Genomic DNA, 17,914 nt, shown 5'->3' with positions numbered 1-17,914 from the left:
TTATTATGTATCAATTAAAAAAAACCCAATATTATGCAAGACAAAAACCAACAAATTTTCTCTAAGATGTCCTAGAGCAGGGGCCAGCAAACTATGGCTAGCAGACCAAATCTGGGAAGCTGCCTGTTTTTGTAAATAAAGTTTTATTGGAACATAGTTATGCCCATTTGCTTTCCCACTAAAATGGCAGAGTTGAGACAGAGACTAACTGGCCAACAAAGCCTAAAATACTCACTCTCTAGCTCTTTACAGAAAAGTGTGCCATCCCCTGTCTTAGAGCAATATGGCAATGCAAAAGGATAAGAATGAGGTACCTGTTGACTGGCAGGTATTTTCTTGGGACATGGCTGTCGTCACAGTTTCTGTGGCTGCATCTCTGACGGCTTGCTCCTCACTCTGCAGGAGGGTGAGGACACACCTCCAGAGAGCAAGTGTATCCTGCAACTCTAAGAAGACCAAAAGGAATCTGAATTACCTAGAATGCAACCAACAAGCAGGTGCAAATACTGCTCCAAATCCATGGTGGAAGAAGGCAGGACTGAAGAAGCTGAGACATTCCTTTCTTTTTGGGTACTGTAAGGTAGGAAGGCCTCAGAGTCAGACAAGCATTGCAAGAGATAGGGCCTTAAAAGGAAGATTTGGTAATGTCTTTATTTGGGGAGGGTGGCAGGCTTTCTGGGTGTAACCAGCTCCAGGCAGGGCTACCCACCCTGGGCTCCCTACTGTCCCCAGTGAGTCACAATTCTCAAGAATAAAACTTTATGCATTAAGTGCTTTGAGGAAACTAGCCCAGTGCTGACCTGAGTGACTGTTTGAGCTTATAAATTCTGAAAGCAAAGTATCAATCAAGATTATGCTTTGTGAGCAAGAGTCAAAAAAGGGAAAGATCCATGATAAAGGCACCAGTAGAGCTGGCCAATTAGCTCAGCTGGTTGGATAAAGGTGCCAGCCTGTGTCACCCATATGTGGGGTCCATTATCTAACTGCCATCACCCCTAGCACTGACTCTGTCTAGTCACTTGTGCTGGGTGCTGCTGTGGATAATGAACAGGAGAAGACATAGTATCTACTCCTGAGCAACCAAAGGGAATGTAAAGTCCAGAACACAAGACAATGAGTAGTCAGTGAATCTGTGTGGCTATGACTCACAAAAGGCAAAGATCACTATGGAGTGCTATAACTGAGACAGACTTCATGAGGGAAGTGAGTGGTAGGCAGAGCCTCACAGAAAGGATACCTGCTCTACAGGTGAAGTGGGTCCAGGCTTCCAGAGGGTCATCAATGCAGGGACATGAAAGACCACTCACACAGCCTCCCTATCCTTTCAACAGGGAAACAATCCTGTCTTAAGAACTCCCTCTTTTGGGCCAGCCCGGTGGTGCACTGCTACAGTGCGCCGCTTGGGAAGCGCGGCGGCGCTCCCGCCGAGGGTTCGGATCCCACATACAGACTGGTTCCCGCTCACTGGCTGAGCGAGGTGTGGGCGCAGCGCTGAGGGTTGCGATCCCGTGGCCGGTCCCGGTCCGGTACGGGCGCGACACTGAGGGTTGCGATCCGTTGCCAGACACGAAAAAAGACAAAAAGGAGAAAAAAAAAAAAAAAAAGAACTCCCTCTTTCTATCCTCTCCCTCATCTGTCCACAGAGAACCTGATATCACAGACGATTTAGTCATACCAAGAACATTAACGGTTCCATTTGGGGTTTCTTTCTCTTCTTTCTGTTACAGATCTGGCTTTGAATTTTACTTAGTCTTTCAGAACCGATCCTTTCGAATTGTTCTCTAGGGTTTAATATTTCCTTTTTAAATATTTTCCTCTTTCACATGATCATTAATATCCCTAAGATCCTTCCCTCTTTAGTTTGCTTTTTCTTTTTCCTTAAATGACTCGACTTGTCTGCGTGCACTTTTCTGGCCTTCATTTCTACCTATTCAGTACCTATTTTTCATGTTCTTGTAGGCCATCAGTCACCATTGATCTCCTTCCTCATTTCCTATAATGCTATAACCAGCGCCAGTGATTAATTATGAACCAATGGTTTTTGACCAGGACTCAATTCCACATGGGAATCCCAGGTTATCCCACACACATTTTGCCTGTTATGAGCTAGGGTTAGAGCAGCCAAAGTCACCCAGAAAATATGCTGCAAAATGATATTAACCTTACTGGAGAAGCTTGACTAAAGTTTATTAACTTTTGCTCTTTTCCTCTAGATCCAATGATTAAACCATAGTCACAGAAGGTTCCCTCTCAATTCCCCTTTGGGTATAAGAAAAATGTTTGGAAGTCACTAAGAAAAAAGAAGTAGAAGTATATCAAAGAAAACTTTGTTTCCCAGATAAAACCAGGGACACGAAACACTTCATTGGTCTGAAACCTGTAACACTTAAAAGTAGAATCTCACAATCTAAAAAACAATTATTTCCTTTATTCTGTAAATCCATTCTCTACAACTATACTGAAAGTTCCTTGGAGACAGGGACCATGTCTTGTTTTTGAGAGCTGAGCATAGAAGAGGTAAACAAAATCAGAATTCCACCAATGGATGGGAAGAGAATCATAGCACAATAACACGGGATTAAAAATGGCAAGAGAGGGCAGGGTGGGGATAGAGTACGGCTTTAGGTCCTGGGTTTTCCTTTTATTAAACCCAATGTTTAAAAACAAAACAACACAATTTTAAAAATTAAGACAAAACAAAAGCCTCTATGCTTTTCAATTCCTGAGGATTACCTCAAGCTTTGTTTTCGTTAGTGTCAATGGCATGATGCCCTTTCCTAATAATTACTCTTAAAGCACAGGCGGTGGTCAAGAGGAAAGAGACAAGGAGGTAGAGAACATGACTGGAAATCAGCCAAGGTCTGCACATCCATTTAATTTCAAAATATCTTCACTTTTATGTCCTGAAACTTAAAAGTAAATTTGGTGAAAGGAACCAGCAGACTATCAAGTCATTTAAGCCAGAAGCCTGGAAGCCATCCTTAAATCTTCCTTGTTTATCACCCTTAGCACCACCACATCCTGTTGGTTCTCTTTCCTAAAGGTCTTTTGAGCCTGTCCTCTCTTATTCCTTGCTGCCAATTCATTTTGCACCTGGATTACTGCAATAAGCTTCCTGGAAAAGGGGACAGTTAGGCTGAGTCTCGAAAGACAAACAGAAGTCAGTCAGTTTGAGCCTGTCCTCTCTTATTCCTTGCTGCCAATTCATTTTGCACCTGGATTACTGCAATAGGCTTCCTGGAAAAGGGGACAGTTAGGCTGAGTCTCGAAAGACAAACAGAAGTCAGTCAAGCAGCAGTTTGTTTAGAAAACTGTCCCTACTGCTAATGCATAGGTCCTGTGCTGGGGAGTAGTGGATGACGAGGCAGGAGGGACGGGACAGGGACAGAACAGGAAGGGCCTACGAGCCATGTTAAAGGGTGTTTAGATTTTACCCTAAAGGCAAGAGGAGCCCACTTAAGGTTTTAAGCAGGGGATTGAAATGATCAGATTTTCATTTTGGAAAGACCACAGAGCTCTTTGGAAGCTTTGTGGCGAATGGCTTGGGGGATAAGATTGAAAGAAAAGAGGCTAGTTAAGAGACTGCTGTGAAAAATGATTAGAGTATGAACTAAGAGGGCAGGAATATATCCGAAAGATGTAAAAGCATCATTCATGCTGCCAGTTTTCATCTTCTCTTCTTTTTTAGCCTATAGCACCTATTCATGCTTTTAGTGTTTGGTACAATGACCCTCCTGCGTCCCCCGCAGCACACTTACCAAGAATTGGATGAGGGTTGGTGAGGAAAAATGGTGTGGTGCTGGTAAGGACTTCGGCAGCGGCCAGCCTAGACTCTGTGGGAAGATGGTCTCCACAGGACAAGACCACTAGCTGAACCCACTGCTTCAGTTCAGGGGCTATCAAGTCCTTGTTCTGAAAGCACAAAATGTATCTATCAGTAGTTCAGAAGATGCAACCATGGGCTGACATGAAATCAGGGATGACCTACACCAAACTGGGTCTTCAAATTAGCTCTTACTTACCTCAGCGGGAAGAAAGTCTTTTTAGTTGCTTTTCTATCTCAACTATGGAGAAATAAACAGGCCCAAAGAAGAAAATCTTTTTCAGTAATATGGAGTCACTATAACTAGTGAGAAAGTTCCTGAAGTCTTTTCTGATGCAAATCAGGTTATCAGAACACTGGTGTATTTGACAGCTTCAGTAAAGACCAAACTTGTGGGGAAAGACCGTGGCAGCAAATAATTTTTCCCCAATAACCAGATTTTCCTCCTATCTAGAACAGAACCCCAGATTTTTGGCTAGGCCAGTGAGCACCCAGCTACAGACTATATTTCCCAGCCTCCCTTGCATTTAGGAGTAACATGTGATTAGGTTCTGATTAATGGGATGTCATCGGAAGTGGTATCTATGCACTTTAAGGTCATGATTTAGGAAATATCCATGATCTCTTCTTCCTGGATTTCCCCTTCCAGCTAGCTGAGCAAGGACAAGATGGTGGGAGCTGGAGCAACCATCTGGGACCATAAGATGGAAGCCACATGTTGAGGACAGCAGAACAACAAAGTAAAACAACCTGGGGCCCAACACTTTCAAGCCACCATATCTGCTTTGGACTGATTCCATCTGACTTAAGCTACAATATCTGAGTTTCTGTTAAAACATTTAAAGCATCTCCCTAACTAACACAATTGTTTACACAGAGCCCTATTGTTATTTTTAATATTAACAGCTTTATTGAGGTATAATTCACATACCATACAACTCACCCATTTAAAGTGGACAATCAATGGATTTTGGTATAATTATAGATATGTGCAACCCCCACAGTCAATTTTAGAGCATTTTCATCACCACAAAGAGAAACCCTGTACTCTTCAGCTATCACTCCCCTATCCTCCCATCTCCTATCCCTAAACTATCACTAATCTACTTTCTGTCTCTATGAATTTGCCTATTCTGGACATTTCACATAAATGGGATCACACAATAAGTATTTGTGACTGGCTTCTTTCACTTCGCATAATGTTTTCAAGATCTATTCATGCCATATGATGTATCAGTACTTCATTCCTTTTTATGGCCAAATAACACTCCATTGTTTGAATATACCACATTTTGTTTACCAGTTCATCAGTTGATGGACATTTGGATTGTTTCCATCTTTTAAACTCTGTTTTTTCACTTTTTTCTAGAAAAAGGATTGTTGTTCCAGATATACTTTACTTCTCCTATCAACTGAACCTCTCTAAATGTTCAAAATGTGACTACTGATTCCTTTGACCATCTAGGGGAAAAAATGGAACTAAGTTGATGAGCATCTTAGACCTGGAGGAAGATGCTAACTCCCAATATACAAAGAAACCCAGGTTTCCTTTATGTGTTTCTCTACAGTTTTGTTAATTTTTCTCTCCCTGGAAGACTCACAATTTTCATTAAATATCATTGATTCAAGTACCAAGCAGTGTCTGAATGATACACATGACAACTGGTTAAAAACAGCTTTAGGTAAGAATGATGTCTTTGGCAGACTTAGGCTGCCTTGTGACTTTTTCTTAGAACTTGGTGTTTTTTCTCTGGGCTGTAAATTTTTTAGCAAATCACCTCCCTTCCTATACTCCCCACACCCTACTGGACATTTTTGGGGCTCCTAGTGACCTCCTAGGCTGCCTTTGAATGACGGATCCAAGGAAACTGCCTATTAAATCTCAACCTCCGGTTTTATCTCTGCCTAACCCCAGGCTCTCTGAACTTAACAATCTCTTCTATAAAGTCTTCCTCAGCTCCCAAATACTCCTTCCCTTCCCTGGGTTCCCACAGCCTAGGCATACTTCCCTACCTGAGCATTTAACACAATTATCTAATGCTTTCTTTCTCTCATTAGACTATACCTCTAGTCTCTATCTTTGTATCTTTGGTATCTATCTCAGTGGTAGGTTTATTGTAAGGACTCAGAATTGTCAATGTTATGCCTCCACTATCACAATGTGGTAAAGTGGAATCAAGACCTTCAGGTAATTTTATTGTAGTATTGACTGGCTTCTACTTATAATTTTGTTATGGTGGTATCTTTCTTGTATGTACCTAAGAATGCATGTATTTGTCTTAAGGCATCTTCACAGGAAGCTGTTTTGCTTATTTAAGTTCCACATCACTCCCAAAGGTCATGTAAAAAGGGGGTGGGTGGGGGAGCAGCATATCTGGGCCTCCATCCAGAGCCAGCTGGGTCATGTTCTGGGGGAATATTTAAGCCTTTGCAATATATTTTCATACTTAGTTCACTAGGTTGCAATCCTAAATATTCTTGAAATTAACTAGTTTATTCCTCTTTAAATAAAGGGTCTAGCTAGAAAAATGGGGAAAGAACAAGAGATCTCAGCATATGCATGTTGCGGTGGTGTTCAAAAAAGTCTTCACAAGTTAGGCCCAAAGTGAAAAATCAACATGAACAAGGGCCGGCCCAGTGGCTCACTTGGGAGAGTGGTGCTGATAAAACCAAGGCCACGGGTTCGGATCCCTATATAGCAATGGCCGGTTAGCTCACTTGGGAGAGCATGGTGCTGACAACACCAAGCCAAGGGTTAAGATCCCCTTACCAGTCAGCTTTAAATATATATATATATATATATATATATATATAGTAACATGAACAATATTTCTTAGAGGCTACATACACGTCACAGTGATGCTGCCTGCTAGGACAGTGAATCCACTTTTACTAACATCTTTTAGATTAGTAAGAGCACAAAAACCCAGGCCCCAAAACAGAAACAGAATCAGCCTTACCTCCTCATGTGTCTGTATGTGGTGGGCAATCACTTTGGAGGCAAGTTTCAGAGCTACACTCTGAATTTCAGATCTAGGAAAAGTAAGCAAGAAACCAAAAATGAAACAAAAGCAAACACAAAAATAAAATCGAACATTTTACACATAGATGGTTTTTGCAGCTAGTCTGTATTTTATGCAGATGTGAACACTGGACATCTCTACCTCCTGGTATACAAATACCTTCAGAAGTGATTACCTTTTGGTTATTAATGTGAAACTCTGACATCATTCCATTTCTTGAGTTGAGAACATAGCTCCTAGGTTGAGGCTTAGAGAGAAATACAGGACCTGAGCCATTAGGCCAGGACTGTGCACAAGTTCATTACATAGTGACTGAAGGGACCATATATCCTAGCAAGGTTGTACAGGGAGCACTGGGGGCAAACCTTTCATTGGAAGCAATATCCAATGTCCAGATCAAGAATTCCTTTGGGGTTAGATGAACACAGTGCTCCGTCTGGGAAAGCCATTCTCTCGGGCCCATGAAATGGAGAATTTTCAGTATCTGCGTCAGCCAAATGCATGAAAAAAAAAAACCAAAAAAACAAAAAACAAATATTCAGGGAAAAGTCTCCATATGCTAAATAATAATCACTTGCATTGACAAGGGGTCTGTCTTTTAAAAGGCTCCCACTGACTTATTTCCCTGGTAACACTTTTGGGAGACCAAGGCAGGGAAGAGCAATGACAAACCTGAGGACTCCTAGAATTTGGGATGGGAGCTAGATGCTCAGATTCTTAGGCCAGCACCCTTTCCTTTTGATTATGCTTTCCAGGTGGCCATCTGCCCCCAAATAGCCATGTCAGCAAAGACTACCTCTGACACGTTCTACAGCTAATTTTCAATGACCTGTTTCCTAAACATCCCAGAGTGGCTTGCTCTGCCTTTGATTAATCTCTGCTATCAATACCATTATCATCAAAAGCTTTTCTTGGTGCCCCTCTATGCATGAAGCTATGCCAAGTACTATTACCCTCTGTATGTGAAATCTACTTCCTATTGTCCCTGGAGAGCCCCAAACCAATCTTGCCCTCATTATCCTGATGACTCACCAAGAAATGTGAGGAGTGGAAGGGGACGGTCAGTACATCAGAGACTTTACCTTGCAGAAGCATTCTGGGTGATCTTCCTTCATTGCCATCAGCAAGAACTTCTCTCCCATATTGCAGAGCAAGGGTGCCAGTCCCTTCTCTCCTAATCCACAGGTTGCTGATGAGAACTTTTCCAACAGGGCTTCCAGCATCAGCAAGCGTACTTCAGGGAAGGAAGACTCTAACAGCCGAGTGAAGGAGATAGGGACAGCCCTTGTCTGGTCTCCAGCCTTGGCCACCACTGCCCACACTGCAGTGATAGCTAGTTTGGTGAGGCTCTGAAGGTACTGGGGCAAGCCTGGCACCTTGAAGGTACCGGGGAACCCCGTGATAAGCTCTGATCCTGAGATGATCCCTCTGACTTCCTCCCAGAAGCCAAGACTCTCCAGAACTAAAAAAAAGCAAAGGGAAAGAGGTTTATAATTGCTTTATTCAACTTTCCACAAAAGGACACTGGAGAATGGAAGGCTCTGAATACATGGGGTGGGACCATCAAATGCCTTTCCTGAGTAGATTTCAAACAGTGTAGTAAGTGACTAGCCCACTAAGGCTCAGACTTCTGGCCCAGAAACAATTTCTATATAGGTAATAAATAATTTTTCCCCTGGGGGACAAAGGCATTACTATCAGAAGACGCAATCCTGGCATACCTCCTCTACATTCAATAAACATCAACTCAGTGATCTCTTGAATCACTGAGGCTCAAAGTTGACCAGGAGAAAAGGACATCTAGTCCAAACTTCCTTCTGGGGCTCAGATCCCTTCTCTAGTACCTATTGCCAGAGGCTCTTGGTTGAACGTTACAGTAACTTGGATCTCTCGAGATCGCTTATTCCATTGTTAGGAGATGTAACTGTCAAAAAGTTCTTTTTGGAGTTTTCACTTACTGGCCTAATTGTGCATTTTGAGGCTCCCAATGATAGCTTTTTAGGAGTTTGGTTACACTTATTATGCCCCCTCTGTCTTCTCCAGATGAAACACCCCCCACTTCCTTCCCCATATGACAGGGTTCACCTTCTCTCATTATTATAGCTACCTTCCATTAGACATGCCTCACCCTCTCTTACAGCACAGCCCATAGAATGGATCATGACTCTCCTCACGGTTTGACCAGCAGGACTATTACTTTTTCTGTTCTGTACACTAGGTTACTGAAGTTGCATCGCAGTATTGACTTATATGGAGCATAAAGTTAACTGAAACCACAGCACTTCTTTTTTTACATGGTCCACTGATGGTGGTGAGTCATCTTTCTTCCACCTTATACTCAGCACTTGGTCAAGACTTGTTTTCTTTCTTTGTTTTAAACCCAAATATATCCCTGTTAAATTTTTATCTCCCTGTTAAGTTTTATGGTCTGCCTTTTAGTTGCTGAGATCTTTTCATATTCTTAGTTCTGATTTAAAAAAAAACCCTTACTGCCTGAATACTGTGTGCTAAGTGCTGAATAAAATAAGATTATTCCCTTAAAGAATTTATAGTCTAGTTTGAGAAAGAGAAATGCATGAACGGATAATTCTAATATAGTGGTAATGATAAATGATAATCCAAGTCTCAATGGAGAAGAGAGGTGAGAATATGTTGGAATCACCAAGGACAGAAGAACCACCTGGGCAAAGGTTCAAAAGCGTGAAACAGAATGGACAATGCAGGAAACTACAGGCTATCTGATATCACTACAGCATAAAATTCGAGGCGGGGAACAGTGGGAGATGAGGCTAGAGAAGGAATGTGGCCAGGACTCAGAGAACCTCCTAGACTACGTGAAGGAGCCTGGACATTCCTCTGTAGGCAGGGGAATGCCACTAAGGGGTTATTTTAAGTAATAGGGTCAGGAGCACTTTTCCATTCAAGTGCTGTTACTGCTGAGGGGGCACTAGTAGAGACAGAGAGACCAGTTAAAAGACTACTGCAGTAGTCCAAGAGAAAAATGATAGGGGCCTAAAGTAAGGAAGGGATAGGGAGAAGGTAGATTTGAGATGCACTGAAGGAATAAAATTGGCCGGGGGTGTGAGGGAGGGGGTGGACATGACTCTGGTGAGAAGTCTTAGGTACCTCCCAGGACCCAATTCTTCATACAACACATTCATCATGCAATGGAAGTTGGGTAAACCTCAATTTCACAGGCATGCCATAAACACCCACAATCAAATAATTATTAAAAATGTTCACTGGAACAGGCGGAGAACAGAGGCCTCCGGCGAATGTTACAGCTGGCTCCCTGCCCTCCCCTGAATCCGACCTCCCTCTAAGCTCTCACCAATTAACTAGCCCTCTTTGGTTCTAGCTATCCCCTAGTTATGAATCCTCCTAACTGTACCATTCTGTCCATAGAATTTTATCTACAAAAACATCAGGACAGACTTCTTCAACTGCCTTGCTAAAACTGAGATGTTATGTTTATAGCATTCTCTGATGAACCCCAACTAATAATTCTACCCAACAAGTTAATGATCCTGGAGTGGTTTACCAGAGAACATTTAAGTTATAAGCATTTTATAGCTTATGAAGCACTGTTTATATTCATCATCTCATAATAACTCAGTGAACCCTGCTGACTATGGAAATGTAAAAGATTAAGGTAACACTTGGAAAAACACTTGAAATTGAAAAATCGCATAGGCTTGCAATAATCCAGGAATTAAAAATACAGAATATTCATGTAACACATCAAACTGTTTCAAAAAGAAGTTTTCCCCAGGAGGTGAAGTGGAGACTGGACTCAGGCTCCAATATGGCAGGTATGGGGATATGAACCCTTGACTTTGGTGTTTATCAGCACCACGCTCTACTGAGTGAGCAAACTTGTCAGCCCATAGGGAAACTCCAGGCAGTCGCGATCCTCAACCTTAGTGTCAACACTATTTTCAATGCCTAAAAACCTAATTCCATTACAAGTTAGTAATGAGGAGATCACACTACTCTGGTCTCTAAATAACCCACAGCTGCCTGTATTTAAATAGAATTTCAGGCTGGCCAGTTAGCTTAGTTGTTAGAGTGCAGACTTATAATACCAAGATCATGGGTTTGGATCCCCACACTGGCCAGGCACCAAAAAAAAAAAAAAAAAGGAATCCCATTTGTTTGGCAAAGAGTCAGAAATATGGCTCAGAGATCTGTTCTTAAAAACATAATTAAAAATAGGAAGAAATGCCAAGGTCATTCTGGATAATTTTCATAGGCACCTGTTATCTGAGAGAAATATTCCAGGCAGAGTGTATAGTTCTCTGATTCAAGAGCTGGGTAGCCAGGCCCACTTGCTTCCTCTGCGGTGTTTAGGAGGGATGGTATCATCAAGTAGCCAGGGACCGAAGACACTACCCCAAAAAGAGGGAGATGGGGAACATGCTCAGGAAGGGTTTTCCTTTGGGACTTCTTGACCTGTGTTGCCTGTGTACTTCAGTATAATTCCGCAAACATTATTGAGCATATATTAGGTACTTTGGGAAATATAGTGATTCAGAGTTGAGAAAGAAAACGATACATTGTCTCAGGCTAGGGCTCAGACCCGTCAAACCCGTTGTACAGACTGGGTCACCAGACCCCTCACGTGCAGGTTGTGAGCTAGGTAATTGGGAAAGATCCTGGCAGCTGTTGGCAGAGTTGACAGGTTCATTCCAATGTGAGCTCAGCAGCCGCAGCAGTAGCAGCTTATAGCAGCCTCCAGCCACAGTGGAGGTAGCCTCCTGGTGCATCCCAGGGCCCCTGGCAGCAACACCTTGCAGCAGCAGTAGTGGCCTCCCCGTACCCCACCCCCCAGGGGTGTCAGAAAGGATGGGGGCAGGAGGCACTGTGAATAACTGCTGTTTGTCCTTTATACTTAAGTCCGATAACCCATGACACCTGGGAATGAGTCAGACAACCCGGGAACACCTGGGTGTCCATGCACATCTACATCAGACAATAGCCAAGGAACACCTGGGCGCACATGCAGTTATCATATTTACATCAAATGCTCAGCAAGATTCCGAACCCCCCAAGGGAGACTGACCATTTCATTTCACTTTCCCTATACACTGTCAGAGTTTCATCACCAATAGGAGGATAAAGAACAAGTACAAAATAATAATAAGATAATCATAAAAATTGTAAAATGCTCGGTGTCCTAAAATTGTTAGGATTAAAAGCTGACATCTGTTGAGTACTTATGTGCCAAGCTCTATTCTGTTATTATAGAATACTATATACCCATTATTTAATGCTACAAAGAAAAATTACTTTTAGAATTGACATTTGTTGAGTATTATTCTAAGCACTTTAACAAGTATTAACTCATCAACGAGAAAGGTTTTATTATTATTATTCTCATTTTACAGAGGAGGAAACAGGTTAAGTTATTGCCCAAAGTCACAAAGACAACAAAAAAGCCATAAGAAAGACCAAAATGAATGCAATGAGTACTTATTTTCTTCAGAAAGAAGTTAAAAAAGGGTTTTCAGGAGGGAACAAAATTTAAAATGGGCCATAAAGGCTGCCCAGGTGCCTGACTAGGAGAGGAAAGAAAAGGGCAAATACTCCAGGGAGAGTTAGGAGAGAACAGACACAGAGAGGACTTCAACTAGGTTCACTGAATTCATGTGTCAGCAGAGGAGCAGTAAGAGAGGTTAGGTCTGAGCTACAAGGTGGAAAATTATCAAATGACTTGCATTTAGGCACTTTCTCCAAACTGCTGCTAGGAAAAAATATTTTCTGTTGTGCAGCAATGATGACCCAAAGAGATGCCCTAAAGCAGAGCTTCTCAAACTTAAGCATGTATCAGAATGCCTTGGAGAATTTGTTAAACCACAGACTGCTGCCTGCGTCTCACTCCAGAGTTTCTGATTGAGGAGGTCTGGCTGAGATTTTGCATTTCTAACAAGCTTACAGGTGATGCTGCTGCTGCTGCTCCAGGTATTTTGAAAACCACTGCCCTCAAGTGAAGGTTATTACTGCTATTAAAAACACACGACTGAATTCCACTCTTGCAGATCCTGATTCAATTGACTTTGAGTTGGGCACAGACAACGGTAATCTTAAGAAGCTGGCAACGGGCTGGCTGGTTCACTCAGTTGGTTACAGCACGGTGTTAAAACACCAAGGTCAAGGGTTCGGATCTGTAAGTAGGCTCCTGGCCCAACTAGCCACATTAAAAAAAAAAAAAAAAAAAAAAGCTGGCAGGTAGTTCTGTTATGCACCCCAGCTAAGAATCACACTCCTCTTAAAAACGTAATTAAAAATAGGAAGAACTACCAAGGCCATTTTGGATAATTTTCATAGGCACCTGTTATCTGAGAGAAATATTCCAGGCAGAGTGTAGTGCACTGACTCAAGAGCTGTGCAGCCAGGCCCACTTGCTTCCTCTGGGGCACTGAGGAGGGATGGTATCACCAAGAAGCCAGGACTGAAGAAACTACCTCCAAAAGAGGGAGATGGGGAACATGCTCAGGAAGGGTTTTGCTTTGGAACTTCTTGATCTGCGTTGCCTGTGGACTTCAGTATAATTCCATAAACATTATTGAGCATATATTAGGTACTTTGGGAGATAGCTTTCACATGGGTTCATAGAGTGTATGGGTGGGTGTGTGGGTAGGGATTGTAGTTCCAAGCAGAGCACAGCTGATTTCAGCCCAGTACTTCACAGTGGTTAAGAACTAGAAAATTCACCACACCCCATTTTCTCTTACAAATAAAAACACCAAAGAAGGGAAAATCACCAAGAACTCAAAAGAATGAATAAGCACCATAAAGGGCCCTGGCTGGCTGGCAGGCTTTCACCAATGTAAACACTGCTCACTATGTACACGTTCTGTTTGTCAACCAAAGTAAATCAGAGAGGGTTTATTTGAGAACTCATTACGACTGTAGTCCAGGAGACACAAGTTCAAGAAGTCTGGGATATGCACTCTGAAAAGACAAATGAGAGGACATTTAAAGGACAAAGTCTGCAAAAAGGAGGGGGAGGTTACAAAAGCTGTGACTGGTGCAAGTCAAATAGCCTTGTTTGTAAGGGATTGGTTGTAACACTTCTTTGAGGTGGGCTTTACTCAGAGACCTTCCAGTTTGGTGGGAAGTAGCAGAAAACAGCGATCAGCATATTCACAGCAGTTGTTTACCCAAGAAGTGGCAACCTTCATGATTTGGCTGAGTGCAAAGTTTCAGAGTGGACTCAGTCAAGACGTTCCTGAAGCTTAAGCTGAGATGGCTTCCTGACTGCATTTTACAGCCTTGACTAGACCACTGTCAATTTCCCTTGTCATGTTCTAGGTCTCTTCTAGGTCTCGGATGTAGCAGTGAATGAGAAAGTCCGGACTCCACTCTCATGGAACTTTCATTTGCATGGGGACCACAGGAACTTCTCCCCTGCCATCCCCCGCAGTGCCCAGAGTGAGGGAGTCTGTAGTGGAATAGGAGGTTGGAGGTAGAAACGCCCCATACTTCAACATAAGCAGTGCAGTGACTAACGAAGTACTGCTTTCCTCTCACACAGTGGTTGTCAGCCAGGAAGCACGTTAAACTCATCTGAGAGCTTCAGAAAAATACTTATGTTGGGAGACGCTTGATCACATCTCTGGGGTGAATCCTGGAAGTCTGGCTTTAAAGTGACCTAGGTGATTCTAGAGTGCAGCTGGTATTGGCAGCTACTGTTTTAGTGGCCCTACAACCTACTCCAGGTAGAGCTCGTCAAATGGTTTTCACAACCAGGATTTCTCCCTGGTGAAGCAATGTTTGTGACCTGCTCTACCAAATGTATTTCAAAGTCTAGATCAACACCTGGTACTTATTGTTCCTGTGAGTGCCCTTTGCAGCACACGAAGAAATAAAGTTAGCTCCTTAGTGTGAGGTTTAGCAGACCTCTTCTCCAGCAGACAGTAATTTCATCCATTCCTTCATTATAATAAAGCATCAAGCAACAGATAGCAATTTTTAAACCTTACCTTTTCTACTTGCAATCTCAATTTTGATTGCTTTGGGTTTCTCCTTTCCTGGAAAGTCAAGTGTTTCAGTGAAAGAATCAAGTCCTGGCTTTAATGGCCCCACCATATTTTTAAAATTGCTTATGAATATTCATGAGATACAAAGCTGATAGTCACCCCTTGTACCCAAGATGTGAAAGCCAGATCCACACTGGCCCATCCCCCTTCCCCCCTACTCTGCTTTGTATCCCAAGGTATGTTCTCTGGTCCCATCACATTTTTTCATAAATTAGAATGATTATTCCAAACCCTTATTGGTTGGAGCTTTTTCCAGCTCACCTTGTTTGGAAAGTCCTTGCATGTCCCACCAGTGCAGTCATCTCAGTCACCCAAGTATGTGTGACTGATTCTAAACATTCAATTTGATTTCATCTTTGGAATTAATGATTTTTTCCTTCTTCAGAGCAAGAATACTTCTGGCCTTCAAGGGATTCACATGGAAGGACAATATCTCCTATTGTGCTTTGTCCTTTTTCACTGGAGAAATAATTCCCAATAAAATGTCATAAACAATGTGGCAGACTGGTATAAGTGGCCAACTTTTCATTTTGCAAAGTAAGGATGTTAAAAACCTACCATCTATTAACGTTTCATGAAAGAGGCTATCTTACCACCAAAAAAAGGGGAGGAAATTGTAATGTCATCATAAAGGGCAATTCCTCAAAGAAATCTGGCTTTAAGAAAAATTTGCTATAGTGTCATTTTGCTATAGTTTCATTGTGCCAAGGGCTGGTGAAAACCGTCACCAGGGAACAGCACTAGGGAACTACAGCTTTGGAGAAGCTGATAAAAGCTTCCTGAGGTTGGTCTGTTTGGACAGCATGACTATCAAGAACAGAGATTTCCCATGAAGGAACCGAAATGACTTTACAGAATCCCTGATGATACTGAGCAGAATGTCTATGTGAAGGAGCACAGTGGCCCCTTCACACAATTCTATCTAGTAATTTCAGATGTGTTATCTTAGTGGTTCTTGGTTCTATGGTAGGTTGGAGAGTTCAGTGTTATGTTTGCAATCTGAACAGTAATTACTAAAGTCAACTCTGGATCTCAAAGCTGCCACTCCCTAACTAATGAAGGTAGGGCACTAACATTGACCAGGCTGCTGAAAGAAGATTTAATAGCAGGACATACCTTGAGCAGGGATGGGGTCATACTTAGCATGTACTGTTTTATTATTTAGGGAAGTGTGTCTCCTCCCTACAGGAGGAACATAATCCCAAAGGGCATGCCTGTGGACCATTCATCTTTGATATTCTGAGCTATTCACAGAGGTTTGTTAAAATTTAGTTTAAAAAATCAATACAATTTTTAAAAGATGCACTTAAATTTAATAGCTTTAAGAAGGGCACTCAAAAAAAAGGTGAAAGATATCATTACCATATAATTATGGATATAATGGATACTGTGGAGTTACACCATAAGAGCACTTAATTTAGGTGAATTTAAGTACAAGGGAGAGAAAATAATTAAGAGAGGGCAGTTTCACCTGGCATTCTAATCATTGAGCAATGGCCCAGAGGGTGGTTGTGCTGTTAGACCAGTGGTTCTCAGACTTTAGCTGCTCGCCCCCAGAGTTTCTGATTTCAGCAAGTCTGGGGCAGGGCCCCCTAAAATTACATTTTCTAACAAATTCGCAGATAATGCTGATGCTGCTGGTGCAGGGACCACACTTCAAAAGCCTCTACCTCAGACCACCTGTGATTGTCCATGCTTTTCATAGGGTAAACATCTTGCCACGCTGAATGTGTGTAATTCTAGTGGTTAATGGATATGTTGTTGTACACCATGGCCCCTAATCATAAGTCGACCCCTTCATCTGGTGCTCAACCAAGGAGCTCCTGAATATTATACAGTTTCTGGTCTTCACTGCTATGTCATTCATCAAGACAGCCTGATGAGTCTTGGGCTGCGTTGGCCAAAATAAAAAGGGCAAGAAGGAAAAAGTGTAAGGTCTACAGTGATATTTTCTTGGCCCCAGTAGAGATGGCTACAGGGGAGGCAAAAGCCTGTAATCACAGCAAACTTATTCTAGTGATAAGCAGCAATCTATGTCTGTGAAGGGGGAAGGATCCTCCTCAGGACTGAAATGGCCAGCCAAACAAAAAAATAGGTTCAGTGCTGTGAAATAAGTAACTTATGGGGATACTGTGCAGATGGCACAATAGACTGTGCCACTATGGAGGTCACCTGTCACTGAGCCTCAAAAGAAGGTTCTTTATTCTGCCTGACCTTGCAAATGGTATTCCCTCTGCCTCAAATAAATGAATGAAGGGATGAACTAATGAATTTCTCTTTCCTATATTGTAAAGGCTCTGAATTTTCTGATACCACTTGATCAAGAAAAGTTTGCAGACATAATTGTTCTAAAGTTTCCTCCACCCCCCTTAAAAAAGTTGGGGACAAGAAAAAACGAGGACGAAGTAGATTTCAGTTTCAGTGCACAGTGAGATGGTTTGCTTTTTCTATTTCAAAGAATTTTACCTCTAGTCAGAGAGATTTGTAATCAGATCCAAAAAAAATTCTTATCTGAAATCGTTGACAAACTGGTTCTAAAAATAATCACAGATGATAATTTGTACACTCTGTGAATGATAATGTCCTGTTATGCAATTTCTCTGTAAAAAATTTGTATTTGTAGAGAAAAGGAAACCATAGGAACTACAACAACAACAACAAAATCAACTGATTTAATAAATCTTGGCTTCTCCTTATCAAAGGGAAATTCCATTCTTCTACTTAATCCTCTGCCCCTCCCAAGAAACTAATCCTGACCTTAGAGGCCCTTCCAATTACAAACATGTAAAATGACCTGGTAGATGGCTGTGTAGACTAACTTTGTCTCACCCTGAACTGGCACTGGTTTCTTTCTTGCCTACTTTTGTTTCTAGTTCTCTGAACCCCTTCATCTCTGCTCACACAGGTGTGGCCTCTACCACACACACCCCTTTGAAAATATTCCTCTGTCCCTTGCCCCCAGCATATTCTCAAAGGCATGTATTCTTCAAGCATAGGATTCCTCATCTGCTGCTGAGGATTCTACT

The 17,914-nt window shown here is 42.1% G+C and overlaps 1 protein-coding gene across 1 annotated transcript in view; it reads right to left on the bottom strand.

Moving 5' to 3' along the window:
* Nucleotides 1-314: 314 nt before the first annotated feature.
* Nucleotides 315-17,914, bottom strand: part of LOC103595501 (thyroid adenoma-associated protein-like) — a gene marked incomplete at its 3' end in the record, with an annotated part of 97,735 nt that continues 80,135 nt past the window's right edge. Inside the window, exons 3-7 of the mRNA XM_008578921.1 lie at nt 7,929-8,308; nt 7,212-7,330; nt 6,784-6,856; nt 3,759-3,912; nt 315-446 (exon numbers count right to left, since the gene is read on the bottom strand). Coding sequence (XP_008577143.1) covers nt 315-446; nt 3,759-3,912; nt 6,784-6,856; nt 7,212-7,330; nt 7,929-8,308 — 858 coding nt within the window. The remainder of the gene's footprint in view (nt 447-3,758; nt 3,913-6,783; nt 6,857-7,211; nt 7,331-7,928; nt 8,309-17,914) is intronic.

This window comes from Galeopterus variegatus, unplaced genomic scaffold, assembly GCF_000696425.1.
Source record: "Galeopterus variegatus unplaced genomic scaffold, G_variegatus-3.0.2 Scaffold1782, whole genome shotgun sequence".
NCBI classification, from domain to species: domain Eukaryota; kingdom Metazoa; phylum Chordata; class Mammalia; order Dermoptera; family Cynocephalidae; genus Galeopterus; species Galeopterus variegatus.
Note: the sequence above shows the minus strand (reverse complement) of the source record. Positions and strands in the feature narration are given on the sequence as shown.